The sequence below is a fragment of the Leuciscus leuciscus genome (genome assembly GCF_965113295.1).
Source record: "Leuciscus leuciscus genome assembly, chromosome: 3".
Taxonomy (NCBI): domain Eukaryota; kingdom Metazoa; phylum Chordata; class Actinopteri; order Cypriniformes; family Leuciscidae; genus Leuciscus; species Leuciscus leuciscus.
Window position 1 is genome coordinate 37,467,628 of NC_138727.1, and position 15,242 is coordinate 37,482,869.

Here is a 15,242-nt window from a genome sequence, read left to right on the forward strand (position 1 = left end):
GTTTAATAAAACGTTTAAAATGTCACTTTCCTTTCTCTAGGCACTGCGCTGGGTCTGCCAAGCATGGCGTCCAGCCCGGACGTCACTAACCCAGCCAGTAATCTCTCCACGGTGGCCGTGCTTCCTGTTTGTGATGATGTGCCAATCAATGCCTTCAATTTGGAGCTTAGCCACGCTCTCAGCGCCATAGGTACACTAAAGCAGTTATTGACATTTAAAGCCCATGATCTAGACACATAATCTAAAGGCACCAATATACTCACAGCAAAATTATTTTTAGTTTATCACTTAGGGGTAAACTTTTCACTTAGCAGCGGTATACTGTTAGCGAATATCCCCACGCCACCCACACTGCTGAGAGTGACGTTTAGGTGGATATGTAAATATGTGCTTCGTGCTTTCTTTTCAGTTCATCAAGTCAAGTCATCTCACCTTTATATATAGCACTATATACAATAGATTGCTTTAAAGCTAGCAGTTTTACAGTATTAAACATGAAAAACAGGGTTAGTGCCACTTTCAATTAGAATTAAAGCTTTAAATTCTACTATAAAGAAGCTCTCCAGTGTGTTCATGTCTGACCTCAACGGAGTGAACAAAATAAATGAACTAGAGAAGATTTCCATGTCAAAGACGTTGGAGCCCCAGAGCACACCGACCTATTTCATAATCACCACAGACCAATGGCAGTTCCAAGGTGTTTACCAGTTGGCGAACATTTTTGAATTCCTGAAACACTCAAACTTCGTTTTGGCCTTATTTTGTGTGAAATGACATTCTTCGATTTCGCTTGAAGTATATCTGGGCCTTAACACATTCTCATTCTTCAATCAGGACCAACCCTGCTGCTAACCAGTGAAATCATCAGAGAGAGACTTGGCGCTTCTGCTTTGGACAGGTATATAAATGCGAGATCAGAACGTCTCATTCTCATATCTCATTCTTTCTCATATCTCATTGTAATCTGAAATGCGTCTCTTTCTCTAGTATCCATGAGTACAGGTTGTCAGGTTGGTTGGCTCAGCAGGAGGACATTAATCGTATAGTGCTGTATCAGACGGACAGCGGTATGACCCCATGGACTCAACGCTGCATCCGACAAGCTGACTGCATCCTCATTGTGGGGCTTGGAGACCAAGAACCTGCACTTGGAGAGGTATTTGTCGAAGCTTGTGTTGTTTCTGTCCACGTTCATGTGAATGTGTGAGGTGGTGTAGTGGTTGAAGATCAGAGCTGGTAACGCAATGTCGTTGGTTCAAACCTCACAAGGAAAGATTAATTTGACCTGTCACCTCGAGCAACCAACTTCAGGTTGTGCATCTTGGCACATTTGATATACCACCAACATGTAATTTTTGTCAGACTCGTCTGTCTATAAAGCATATTTTGTTTGAATGTACTGCTTTAAATGCCACTAGGAAATGTTTTTACTCAGAAAGTTCACTAATGGATGTTTTCAAAAACATTTCACCAGGAATAATCTTACTTTTTTTTTATCAAATATTGAAATGAAGAATCATATTTAATGTTTGTTATGATGATGAGGTGGTTGTTAGTTGTTGTTTTTAATTATTACTGTATGTTAAATATATTGATCTTGCCTTGAAAATAGCCATAGATGCTGGTATGGCAATAAAAACAAACCACAAAAAGGTGTGGTCACTAGGGGTGTAACGGGGTGTAAAAACTAGGAATTGTGAATTTTAATCGATTTGTTGTCTACCCAAAGATGCACACCCCTAGCGGTCACAGAGTTGTGTTCGAATAGCTTCAAACATGGATTATCCAATCAGAATTTAGATTCAAACTTAATGGTAAAAGGTTGTGTTTTGATTCTCCCATGTTCTTACCTTCTCAGTTGGAGCAGATGTTGGAGAACACAGCCGTACGGGCACTGAAGCAGTTAGTTCTGTTGCATCGCGAGGATGGGCCGGGTCCTTCGAGAACCGTTGAATGGCTGAACATGCGAAGCTGGTGTTCTGGACACCTTCACCTGAAGTGTCCCCGTAGAGTCTTCTCACGAAGAAGCCCCTCTAAACTGGTAAAAACAAAAACAACAAAAAACATGTTTAGCTTTCTGTTGATTTACAGAACAAAGATTTTTAGTAACCCTTGTGTTTGTTGTGTTAAACAGCGAGAGGTATATGAAAAGGTTTTTGAGAAGACTGCGGACAGACACAGTGATTTCTCCCGGCTGGCCAGAGTACTCACAGGAAACAGCATCGCCCTCGTGCTGGGCGGAGGAGGAGCCCGGTGAGCCACATCAAGCAATCGTTATACTCTCATTTACATGCAAACCTGAAAAATAGACTAAAGAGTTTTTTTAATTCACTTATTTTCAAATTTGTCTTTGTCAGTGTTACTTTAGTCATACTTATATTCTATTATAGTTTTTTTATACTTGGAATTAGCTTTTATCTTTATATATTTTTTTTGTTTAAATTTAGTTTAACTTTTAGTTAGTGTTATCTTCTTTTGTCTTCTGCATTTTTTATTATTATTACTATTTAGATTTAATTTTTTTATTTCAGTTTTTATTTCCATTTGCTAATTTTAGTGCTTCAACTTAAACAACATTTCTCTTTTTTTTATATATATTTCAATGAACAAAAATGTTTTTAGTTTTAGTTAATGATAATAACCCTGGTTTTTGGGTAACACTTTAGAATAAAATAAATACTGTAACAAATGTTTTGCTCATTGTTAGTTCGAGTTAGTTAATACATTAACTAATGTCAACAAATGAGACCTTATCTTAAAGTGTTACCGTTTTAAAATGGTCAACGTTATGTTCAATCTTGCAGGGGCTGCTCTCATGTTGGTTTAATCAAAGCCATGGAGGACACGGGAATTCCCATCGACATAGTGGGAGGAACCTCCATTGGCTCTTTCATCGGTGCTCTGTATGCAGAGGAGAGAAATGCTGTTCGGGTCAAGCAGAGGGCGAGAGAGTGGTCCAAGGTAACGTCAATTCTATCCGTCCCCTCACACCTTGCTTTGAGAAATTAGAGAAGATATAAGATCTTGAGTTATTAATCACTAAAAAATAGTTTTAGTTTATTTAATCCATTTCTCTTGCCCTCAGGCCATGAACTCTGTGTTTAAAACGGTACTGGATCTTACTTATCCAATCACGTCCATGTTCTCTGGCTCTGCCTTCAACACCAGCATATCCAAAGTCTTTGAGGACAAACAAATCGAGGTGAGAGGTCACCACAGCTCTTTTAGAGTGCTTCAGTTTCAGAAATCTAACCCAATGTTTCTGAAACACATATTTTGCTTAATTTAAATGCTCTGTATAATAACTTGATTGTTTAATCTTCAAAATAGCTGATGTAATTAATAAGAGTGATTATCATATGCACGACAACTCTAACATTGTGTTTTTCGTGCTTGTATTTGAAGGACTTGTGGCTGCCTTACTTCAACGTGACCACAGACATCACAGCTTCTGCTATGCGTGTTCATAAAGATGGTGAGTGACGACTGAACTGTTTCCTCTTTACTTTCAGCTTTAATGTGGGGTTCCACAGGGCTCCATGTTAGGGGCATTTGACTTCTTGAATATAAAACATATTTTAAGAATTATTAATCATATAATGATTTAATAATATATGAATTTAATAATTAAATAATCTTGGCTAATGACAATGTCAAATATTGATGATAAAAAAAAAAAAAAAAAAAAAAACTTTACAATAGTGATAAATTGAACACTATTAAAACTTAACTCTGGTAAAAGGCTTTTCAAATGTTTACTGTTAGTGTTAACATTACCTTGACAGAAATATGGGATGTTCTGGCTGTGAATCGCATGCATTAGGAAAGAGGAGTTGTTGCATGTGGGTTGTGCAATTTGCTGAAAGGTCTGAAGTAACGGATTGTTTCTAAGAAAAATCTAGAAAATGCCCATTTCATTTTGCCTGTTAACTCGCATTTACACAAGTGAGATATTAATGCAGCGATTAATTTCCCTCTCTGTGTTTGTCGAATGCATAATCACTAATATGCATTTTGGGATTGACCAATGGCATGCATTATCTCTAAATTCTGGGTTTGGTCCACAAATTCAGTCAAACATGTATTAATCAGGGTAAACAAGTATTAAACAGATACTATAATATAATATAAACATACTGTAATATAAGTTCTTTCACTCTGGATAAATCAGTTAATGTTCATGTTAACATCACTGACTACAGTTTTGAGCTGTAAAATGCTGGATTTGGGGGCCTTATAATGGTCATGTGGTCACCCCTGTTTGCCCAAATGGATTATGGGATAGAATTTGCATGTCTTACTAACTGCAAGGACAAAGCTTGTCTCTGTTTTCTTTCCCACTCCATCCCTTCTGTCCTACCTTCTGTCTTAACCTGCTTTTGTCATAGAAACGGCTAATCTCACATTCATTCTCATCCTTTTCACACATCTTGATCTCACTGTTTTCTTTCTATTATATTCTAAATGCCCATCATGTCAAAGTAAACACCATTAGCTGTTGTAGAAGGTAAAACCCCTGTTAGTGGTGTCTGTAGGATCCAGAACGCATTACCACTTGCTTCCCCCTGCTCTGTTAATGTCGTTTCCTCTTCATTCTGCTGTTGTAGCATTGCTTAGGCTCTTCTAATTCTCACACTGCACAAATAAGGAATTACAAACTATTACAAATTACAAAATTACAGAAAGTCCAAACGCTTTACTGCAACATTTTGCCTTCACTCAGCTGTGGATGTTGGTCAGGTTGTGCCCATGTGTTAAAAAATAGAAAGTCTTCTTATATTCAAGCAGTTTCTAAATGTAAGAGTAAATAATTGAATACCAGGCCACCTGTCTTTCACCTTTGTGTCAGTGGTTATAAATCAAGTGACTCTCAAGAAACACAAATCACACTGTTGTAGTTTTATTAAAGGAGAACTCCGGTCAATTTTAACATTGAGCTAATTTTTTGTAAATTTGGAGTGCTGTCAGTACAGAGAACAGCGACAAAAATCGGTGTTGCCTACACCGTGTTATCCTCTTTTTAAAATTTGCACCCTGTTGACTTCAATGGGGCAAGTTTTAAACCTGCTTTTAGCCTCTTAACATCCTTGATGTGCCCAGCCATGTGTATTTTCTTCCCGTTTTCGGTCGAAGTCCACAGTAGTCGATTGTCGAGTTCACGCGCATAGGTTATCACGCGCGTGAACTCGACAATCGACTACTGTGGACTCGACCGAAAACAGGAAGAAAATACAGGTATGAGCGCTGGCTGAATTACCATCATTTTTATTCATATCTTTCACATCTACTGCAGTCAGATTCACCCGTGTTAACTCTAAAGGAATCACTCACAATGGCTGGGCACTTGTAATGACACATCAAGGATGTTAAGAGGCTAAAAGCAGGTTTAAAGTTTGCCCCATTGAAGTCAACAGGGTGCAAATCTTAAAAAGAGGATAACACGGTGTAGGCAACACCGATTTTTGTCGTTGTTCTCTGTACTGACAGCACTCCAAATTTACCAAAAAATTAGCTCAATGTTAAAATTGACCGGAGTTCTCCTTTAAGAGGTTCACAAGATCAAGGCGACATGATCATATCTTTAGTTTCACGTCCTGTGTGCTATAATACTTATAACAGCCTGCATATCTCTCACTCTCACCTTATTTGTGCTCTTCCACCTCTTCTGCCTCCTTCTCTAATCTGTTTTATTTGTCCATGTTGGCATGGCTTAGATTGTCATCTCTAATAAATGCAATTTTAGCTTTCAGCTTTCTTTCCCTCTTTTGTTTGGAAACCACATAGTTATGTTACAATCTACTTTCAAGTTTTGTTTTTCTTGTTTATACTGATTAGAATAAGATGTCCGATTGGCATAGCCAGATCTCAACATGATGTCCATGAAACTACGGAGAGTTATCTGAGAATTTTGGGTTCCCCTCTCATTCTCACTCATCTGTTTCCTGTTGTTTACTGTCCCTCCCTCCTCTGTCTCTCTCCACGTCTTGTCCAGTTTTGATTTACTCTCCATCTTCATTTTGCCAGGCTGTGTTTGGCGCTATGTTAGAGCCAGTGCCTCCTATACCCCTTATCTGCCTCCTCTCTGCGACCCCAAGGACGGCCACCTCCTCGTGGATGGTTGCTATGTTAACAATGTCCCAGGTCAGGATTCTGCCCCCTTTCCCCTCTCCACCAACTTCCAGAAGCCTAAAGGAGGTTATAAAAAAACAAAACAATATCCCTGCGACAACCAACCACTCAGTTACCCTTTGCTTTTATTGTCTCTTGTACTGTTTAAAAAAAAATTAACCCCCTGCTTACATTGGGAACCCATGGCTTGGAAGGAATGTAGGATAGTATTCAATGAGAGAAAGAATAGAGGAGAGAGACTGTGCTTTCAAAATCACGATAGACATTACATTTGGCTGAATCTTTGGGAAAACATGTTCATGTCTCATTGTATCCCAGTCAAAAGAAAAAATAAATGATACTTCATTTTGCATAAATAAAGTAAAGCCTATTTTAGTTTTGTTTTAGTTTTTTTTGCATTGTGGGATTATTTTTTATAGCAATTAAGCACAATTATCCCACATGTTCTCATGACCATATAGTGTTTCCGGATGTTTTATGTAATTTCCATTATTGTTATTAGATTTTCATTACTGTAATACAGTTTTTTCTGCATCTAATATTATTTCCTTGTGCTTAATTGTCATGAGTAGTAGAAAATGGGCTTAATGGTAGTGGAATATAGGCTTCATTTTTAGGATGAAATATGACCCTCATATATTTTCAGTTTCATAAGATTCAACCATTAACTCTCAGGACCACTAGGTGCACAATTTCCATTTTTCTTTTCAATCCCACTCTTCCCTGTTTAGCTCTTTTGTAAAGAACACTTATTTTTTACACACATAGACTCCCGATGTACGGTTACAAATGTGCATATATTGGTTATTTTTACAGCGGCATTTTTTTAATTTATTTTTTTATGTTTCAATTTACATTAATAGGTTAACAGTAAGCTTCTGGAGAATATGGCACTGTTAAATTTAGAATGATTTTTGCTAGGGTTGTCATTCACTGAGATATTAATAAGGTAGTATATTAATAAGGTCTCTGTGTCAAGATAGTTGGTGAATATTGTTTAACAATCTCTAGTGTCAGTTGCTCTAGCTAAACCACTGCATGATTATATTGATTTGCATTAAGCTACAACCAGCATTAATGCTGCAATGGGACTTTTGATGTTGACAAGGTTAATGATGGCTTTTTTTTTTTTTTTTTTTTGCCTCCTGTAGATACTTGTGTCATAGTTTTCCTGTTTAGGCTGATGTATCTTCCCCATGCACTTCTATCATGCACACATCACATGCACTCGTCCCGTCTACCTTGAGCTTGGCTGTCATCAGCACACCAAACACACTTTGTGCATGTCGTTGCATGTTTATCTATTGAAGGCCGCTATTCTACATGTATAAAGTATTTATGAGGTCAAGGGTCACTGGGAGGTCTTGTTCTGGATCCTACAGCACTGCTAGCTACATAGGCTAACCTATTGGGAATTTTTAGGAGATTCCTCAACACCGCCCCCCACCCCACCGAATTTCAACCGAGTGGGCCCAGAAACACCCGGCTCCGGGAGTACCGGCACTTTTTCCCCACTTCACTGGGAATGTCACAATTTTAAACAGACAGATCTTTTTATGTTGTTTCACCTTTATCAATGGGCACTCTTTTTGCTTTAAAGTAGTTCACCCCAAAATTAAAAATCTGTCATTATCTACTTTATCAAACATGAAGGTGAGTAAATAGAGTACTGAAGTGATGACACATTTTTTGTAGGCCAGCCAAGAAGTTCACCCTGGTTTTTCCATTGGCTTTTGGATTATTGCAGAAAATATGCTTTGTAACTCAACAAAAGTTCATGATTATTACACGATTTGTTCATCTTGATTATCTTCACAAATGAACACAACTTTTATGAATTTTGAAGCCTCAATACAATCGGCAGAAATACAAATCTAAACGTAGGCTTCAATGTCACCACCATTAAGCTTCTTGCAATTCTTTCAGTCTTTATTAAAAAATAATAATAATTCCCTGAAAGTTTTCCCTCAAAAGCATGATTATACACACAATGAGGCTTTGAAAGCAGACTAGTGAGTAGATGAGTTTTCCTGTTCAGCTTGATGCCGTTTAATGTCCCCCTCAACCTCTGTAGTCCCATTTAGACCCTTGTTAGCCTATTTCAAGACAAGTAAAAGGATAAAAAAAATCACAAGGTATTTGTGTCGAAGAATAAAACGTGAAAATATCTTGAGCGTGTGTTAACAATACAGGCATTTAACCAAAAAAACAACTTACTAAAATGCGAACTAATTTCTGGGTTTTGGCCTATAAAAATGCATCACTCTATAGTGACAGAATTTTCATTTTTGGGTGAACTATCCCACATGCTGAATGCACTTGCCTCTCTCGATTTTATCTCTCTCCTTCCAACCCATGTCACTGTCACGCCTCTCCTAACACCTGCTGGTCGAGTGTGGTACTACAGGCAGGAACAGGCTGGCATTGCCCAATATGTTCACTGACTTGTCTTTTAACTCTGTCTCCTCAAGGCTCTCAATTTAAGATGAAAATAAGCAAATTAATTGTTAGAATATTGGCATGAGTTTTGCAAATTAAAATCAGAATCAATGACAAATTGAACATTTTTGTTCGAAACAAAGGCGGAGTTGAAAGATAAGTCAGCCTTACCTCATGGGTGTTTACTCTACTTCTGTCAAGGTCGGGTTCACTGTATGAGGTAGGCCAAACTAAACCACCGCACACCGTCCTTGGGGTGACCATCACTGTATCTCCCTGCTGGTCTGTGCGCTACTAACCAAAAATGTGACTTCAGGGTCACCTCCAAACGCTGCTGGGGCATTACGTATACGTTCTTTAGACGTTATTAAGAGGTTATTGTCCCCTCCCGATGTGGTAGGCTCCCTGTGGCGCTATGTCAGGGCGAGCATGACCCTTTCCGGGTACCTGCCACCCCTCTGCGACCCTAAAGATGGGAACCTGCTCATGGATGGAGGATACATCAACAACCTGCCAGGCAAGTACGCCCCAGAGAGAGAGGGCCACTGGGGCCAGAAACACAATCTGGGTTGGACAATTACTTAAGTTTAGGCTTTAAAGAGCTATGTGGCTCTAAGTAAGTATAATGTGATTTTCTTTGCAATTTTGAGGGTAGAATGAGTGGTTTTGCTTCATCCATTTGAACTCAGAATATGTGTCTATTTTAATTGGCTAATTGGTCAATTTGGCATCTGGGAGATTTCCAGTACATTTTAAATTGTTGTTGTATTTTGGACGAACAGTTTATGAATTGTTCAGAGACAAATGGATAAAGTTTTGCAGGGATTGGGTGGTGTGGACAAAGATGGTCAGCTGTTTGACCTCTAGTCTTCACCAGCCTATTAAAAACTTGAAATTTGATCAGATTGTAAATGTCAGTCATTGTAAGTTGATGATGTTGTCTGGTGTATGATTGGTCTTTAAATGTGATTATAAATATTTGATGTCTCTTCTTTACAATATAAGTAAGTGCAATTTAATACATTTAAATGAAAAAAGAAAAGAATAGAAAAATGGCCCTAAACATCACCAGACAGCAACAGCGTCCTTGAGTTTGCAGTGCAACATAATAGGAAGAAAGACAAAGTTCACATAGTTCAGATGTTGCATTTCAACTTGGGGCATCGTAATTAAACGGAAAAAGACAAGATTTTGCATGTGACATTCCATGTTATAATTTGATCTGATATATTTCGCAGCAATCGAGCAGTTTGCACTGCCAAAGACAAAATTACTCCTTGCATGAAGATCACCTGTGTTTTATCCCTCTGAACATATAAAGCTAATTGGAAAGATTGCATTTTGTAATGCACAACTTACTTTTTTAATTGGGTCATCATTGATTGTCTTTTTCCATTCTTTGTTTCTCTTGAACACCTGCAAGGCTGTTTCACCACAATTCTCATGCAGCGAAAGCTTTTAGAAATCATTTAGTTTTAAAATGTCTTACTTAATTTGAACATAGATGTTTATCCGGTCATATTCCTGATGAAAATAACAGCTTTCCAATTTTGGGTTTGGTGAAACAGTGTTGATTGGTGATCAGTTATTACTTGAAGGATTTTGTCTGAAATATTAACAGTACTTTGATTCTTCCCGCTACCTTGTGGACGTCTGTCTTTGTGTGTGTGCGTGTGCATTTGTTTGCATTCATCTGGCATTGTAACGCCCTGCAGCGGACATAGCTCGTAATATGGGCACAAAAACAGTCATCGCCATCGATGTGGGCAGCCAGGATGAGACTGATCTCTGTAACTACGGTGACAGTCTTTCTGGCTGGTGGCTGCTATGGAAACGAATCAACCCGTGGGCCGAGAAAGTGAAGGTGAGTCAATATTGTTGGATGTTAAATGTAAAAAATGTGTCCGATACCGATAGCCGATTACTCAGAATGATATCTACTGATACTGATTTTGTTTAGGGGAAAACAAAAACCTCTCCAAATGAATGCTGTAAACTATACAGGGAACCTTCTCATTTGGTACATTACTGTAATAATAGAGGTTCCTCTGTCTTTCAGGTGCCTGACATGGCTGAAATCCAGTCCCGTTTGGCCTACGTATCCTGTGTACGACAGCTGGAACTTGTCAAGAAGAGTGCATACTGCGAGTACATTCGCCCACCCATCGACCGCTTTAAGACTATGGACTTTGGGAAATTTGATGAAATCTATGTAAGAACACAAAAGCCTAAGTTATTATATGTCGTCTTGATACTGTATAGTTAATAATAGCAGTAGAGTATTTATTATAGTGTGCATATAGCTGTTATTCCGAGCAGTAAATGACCTCCCACAACGGCATAATGAAAGTTTTCTGTCGTCTTTCAGGATGTGGGTTACCAGCATGGTAAACTGGTGTTTACTGAGTGGGCTCGTGGGGACATCATTGATAACATGCTGAAAGACCATCGCTCAGCGGACTATAATGACAGCAAGAAGACCGATGTGAGTTTTCTTAGTACTCATTTAAACAAGCCATCATTCAATCACCCTTTTTTGACTATTAACATCATTCTCTTGTGATTGGCTGTTTGTTTCAGTCGTGTACGTGTCCTAGTGCAGACTTCACTGATCTAGCTGAAATTGTGTCCAGGATTGAGCCAGTACAAAGCTACGTAGGAGCTGATGGTCAGTTACCCAAAGAACATTTCTTCTGCAACTCTTGACAGAGTTAGTATTATATAATGTACTTGCTGTACATTGTACTTCTGGTTAACTGATGTTTCTGTGTCTAGCAGAGGAGTCTGACTATGCGACAGAGTACGAGGAGGATGGGATGGACACAGTGAGAGAGGAGGAGGGTGAGGGTGAGGGTGAGGGTGAGGAAGAAGAAGAAGAGGAGGCTGAAGACCCTGAGGACCAGTCTCCTGGAGAATGGGGACCAAATGGGATCTTCACAACAGTGAGTGTATACACACACAACCTTTTATATGTGGTGTTAAAAGTTAACCCACAGTTAACACAATAACTAACCTCATAACCGGTGAAATTAAAAATATTTTTTGTAGGATGAAGAGAAGACGGTGCGTCAGAGGAAGTACATCACAAGGGACCTCAACATGGACTTCTCTGGAGTGTCAGATTCCTGAAAAGGGAGTAATGCAGGGTCCAGAGGTCAAAGGGCACTGGAAAGAGAAGCAGAGACTCGCCAGTGGCTGAGGAGTGTAAAGATAGATACAGAAGAAAAGACTTCTGAATTAATAAGATTGTGGGGAATTCACCAAAGATACTGTGATTTTGACCCATTAACACTACAATAACCACAACTTGTCACCAAAACTGTGACTCCTCTATTATCGTTATCGTTTTGCCTTTGATTTTTTTTTTTTGGCTCAAGACTCTGCAACAACAGGGTCCAGGAACTGTGGGGGCCCACCTAGGCAGAGGAATCACTCCTTGAGAAACTGTGCCACTGAAATTAGGGGCTCTATATCTTTTGAGATGTTTTGGTATTTTACATCTAAAATGTAAATGTCTAAAAGGGAGTTTCATGAGAGTGATGTCTACAGTGGCAGCCAGTGTACCACTATACTTAAGTTCTGGTCTGTTTCCAGACTATGCCAGTTCATTTGAGAGTGTCTAGTGTGCCTGGTTAGTGATTTCTATTTTATGTTATTTAATTGAATGAAATTTTTTTTGTGAGGGTGTGTTTGTGTGTACGATCACAACCTGAACATTCATTGGCAACTTCTCCCATAAAATGCCATCTAGACTCAGAATGGTTTTCCCCGGATGCATTGTTAAAGGTGGCATAAAAGATGGCATATGTTCAGAAAGACTTCAGAGGGAGTGAGGCTGCTTCCTGGAGTCTTATCATTTCCATTACAACAATCAGATTGTAATGGTAGATTCGTTTTGATGGTATTGGATGCAAGGTTGCCATGCTTGTGAGTGTGAAGTGAGTGTGGAAGGGAGAGCGGCAGAGTGAGGAAGTGAGAGCGGCAGAGTGAGGAAGTGAGTGTGGAAGTGAGAGCGGCAGAGAGTGAGGAAGTGAGAGCGGCAGAGAGTGAGGAAGTGAGTGTGGAAGTGAGAGCGGCAGAGAGTGAGGAAGTGAGAGCGGCAGAGAAAGTGAGAGCGGCAGAGAGTGAGGAAGTGAGAGCGGCAGAGAGTGAGGAAGTGAGAGCGGCAGAGAGTGAGGAAGTGAGAGCGGCAGAGAGTGAGGAAGTGAGTGTGGAAGTGAGAGCGGCAGAGAGTGAGGAAGTGAGTTTGGAAGTAAAAGCGGCAGAGTGAGGAAGTGAGTGTGGAAGTGAGAGCGGCATAGAGTGAGGAAGTGAGAGCGGCAGAGAGTGAGGAAGTGAGTGTGGAAGTGAGAGCGGCAGAGAGTGAGGAAGTGAGTTTGGAAGTAAAAGCGGCAGAGTGAGGAAGTGAGTGTGGAAGTGAGAGCGGCAGAGAGTGAGGAAGTGAGAGCGGCAGAGAGTGAGGAAGTGAGAGCGGCAGAGAGCGAGGAAGTGAGAGCGGCAGAGAGTGAGGAAGTGAGAGTGGCAGAGAGTGAGGAAGTGAACAGGGAAGAGAGTGAAAGATGAGTGACAGTGAGGAAGCGTGTGAGAAAGTGAACACAGAAGGCAGGGAGCTTTTATGAGGAGTTTCATATGCTGCGTTCACGCCCTGTCACTATTACTGTAGGCTCAAGATGACAACACGTGACGTTCTATCCGTAGCTGTTCACGTCCTCGGACTGGGAATTATTCGTTTTTATGGTGACACTATCAAGACCTAAATTAATCTGCAGGGGTCAGGTGGTACAAGTAGGAGCTCTGAGAAAAGTCCCATTTTACAAGCTGTAAAAACGAGCTCTACAAGGATGTGAATGCTTTTCACAAGTTGAAACCTTGAGATTACGGTAATTTCAACATGGTGTGAACGCACCTATAATGCCAAAAATATCTCATGTGGATTTGAATGGGTGTTTGTCTTTTTACAGTGTTTTTTCAGCCTTTCAGAAATGCAGAGCTACTTGTGCTTCAGGTAGACGAGGTGGTTGCCTTATTTTGTTATTGCACATTCACAAAGCAAAAAAAAAGAGAAAAAAAAAGAGAGAAAATGAACAAAATGGATACCTGTAATATTATACCAGACATGAAGATGTAAGGAGTTTAAATTGTCATATTGCTGAATGAGTGCTAGGAATGCAGTATCTAGTACTGGACCAGATTTTCCTTGCACTCCAAAGCCAAATATCATCCTTACCATATTCACCAACCCAAATGTTGTTCATAATCAATGTATATTTCCATGAAACCTCACTAAGATGTACAAATCCCTTAATTCTTGATGCTTTTGCTTTGTTTCAGTCTTTTATGCTGAGACATCTGAGTTTTATATGTTTATGAGAACTGAAAGGATTGCCAACTACTATTTAATTTATTTATGTTACCACTGGCTTTTTTAAAAACAGCTTTTTAAAACACTTTAGAGTTTGTAGAGAATAACAGTAAACATTTTATTTAGCTTGATTAGCATTTTTGCACTGATGATAATGAAGAAAAAAATGATGAATGTCTAATATGAGAGGCTGTTGAGGGTCAGACAGGTCACATATGCGACCGCTTCAAGCCTCAGAAATAAAGACTGAATAACGGAATAATGATTAATAAAATCTTATTTAATGCCATGCTGACTAAGTCCCTTTTTTAAATAAGATGTAATGTTCCTGAGTGATTATTCATGTCTTTTTGAATTGTAAAGCAACTTTTTGCATGGGAAAGTATATTTATATAAAACCTTTTCTATTACATTCTTGTCAAAGTACAGATTTAGCTTCTTTTTTTTTTTTTGCAGCACTGTTGGTTGTCATCATAGAGGTTTATTCACATCAACAAACCTGAGGAAAGGAATAAAAATCTCCTTCGACATGTTTCATCTTTTTTTATCAGACAGTCAGAGATGAGTGTTTGTGAGATCACAAGTATCTGTTGAAATTAGTAAAGAGAACATTCATATTACCTAAAGGCAGGTGAGTGTTTGTGTATGGGTGGTCCTAGTAAACCCTAAAATGTGGATGAGTAAAACATTCCCGGCAAGTCTTGACCGCATTAAAGATCCAGATCACTTCGCCAAACGTCCTTGCAGATAACAGCAAAAGAACCAAAACCCACAACGACACTGACCAAGCAAACACTGTGATTTTTTGTCACAAAATTACATTTTCTTATATACAGAAAACTCATAATCTCTTTCTCCAACTCTTCACTTAAATGCGCACACACATTTATATATATTTTTTATATATTTTTTTTTACATTATATATATATATATATATATTTGACTATCAAACATCTACTAAGTTGACCGACGTCATATAGCCAGAGAACTTGACTCATATGAACATTCAAAATTTTTTTGAGCATTTTCAATAATGATACTGGCAACAGATTATGGCAGGGTGAAACACCTCGGAAATGGTGATCGCTCCCATTAATTATTCTGCAAACAATTTCAGTGAAATTCATTGTGGATAGGTGGTGCCATTCTCTGTTTTATGGTATGGCCCAACAAAGACCGTACAAGGCCACAAGCATGAAGATTTTGCCGCCTCCTGTTTCAGTGGCAGAAGAGAAAGCTCGGTCTGATTACAGTACATAAAATAAACCACACAAACACTTTTTTTGTGTTTTATTTGTTTTAGGTTTTTGA

The 15,242-nt window shown here is 39.0% G+C and overlaps 1 protein-coding gene across 14 annotated transcripts in view; it reads left to right on the top strand.

Moving 5' to 3' along the window:
• Positions 1-14,219, top strand: part of pnpla6 (patatin-like phospholipase domain containing 6) — a 35,632-nt gene extending 21,413 nt beyond the window's left edge. For 2 of the 14 annotated variants that reach the window (XM_082164704.1, XM_082164697.1), the window contains exons 20-34: positions 41-190; positions 835-898; positions 988-1,156; positions 1,859-2,041; positions 2,135-2,253; positions 2,805-2,961; positions 3,086-3,202; positions 3,406-3,475; positions 8,969-9,085; positions 10,284-10,432; positions 10,628-10,780; positions 10,937-11,053; positions 11,149-11,236; positions 11,344-11,510; positions 11,617-14,219. In XM_082164704.1, coding sequence (XP_082020830.1) covers positions 41-190; positions 835-898; positions 988-1,156; positions 1,859-2,041; positions 2,135-2,253; positions 2,805-2,961; positions 3,086-3,202; positions 3,406-3,475; positions 8,969-9,085; positions 10,284-10,432; positions 10,628-10,780; positions 10,937-11,053; positions 11,149-11,236; positions 11,344-11,510; positions 11,617-11,697 — 1,901 coding nt within the window. In that variant the 3' untranslated portion in view covers positions 11,698-14,219. Of the gene's footprint in view, positions 1-40; positions 191-834; positions 899-987; positions 1,157-1,858; positions 2,254-2,804; positions 2,962-3,085; positions 3,203-3,405; positions 3,476-6,024; positions 8,342-8,968; positions 10,433-10,627; positions 10,781-10,936; positions 11,054-11,148; positions 11,237-11,343; positions 11,511-11,616 lie in introns of those variants that run through there. The other 12 variants (XM_082164696.1, XM_082164703.1, XR_014204558.1 and 9 more) reach the window with 11 other exon arrangements.
• Positions 14,220-15,242: the final 1,023 nt, after the last annotated feature.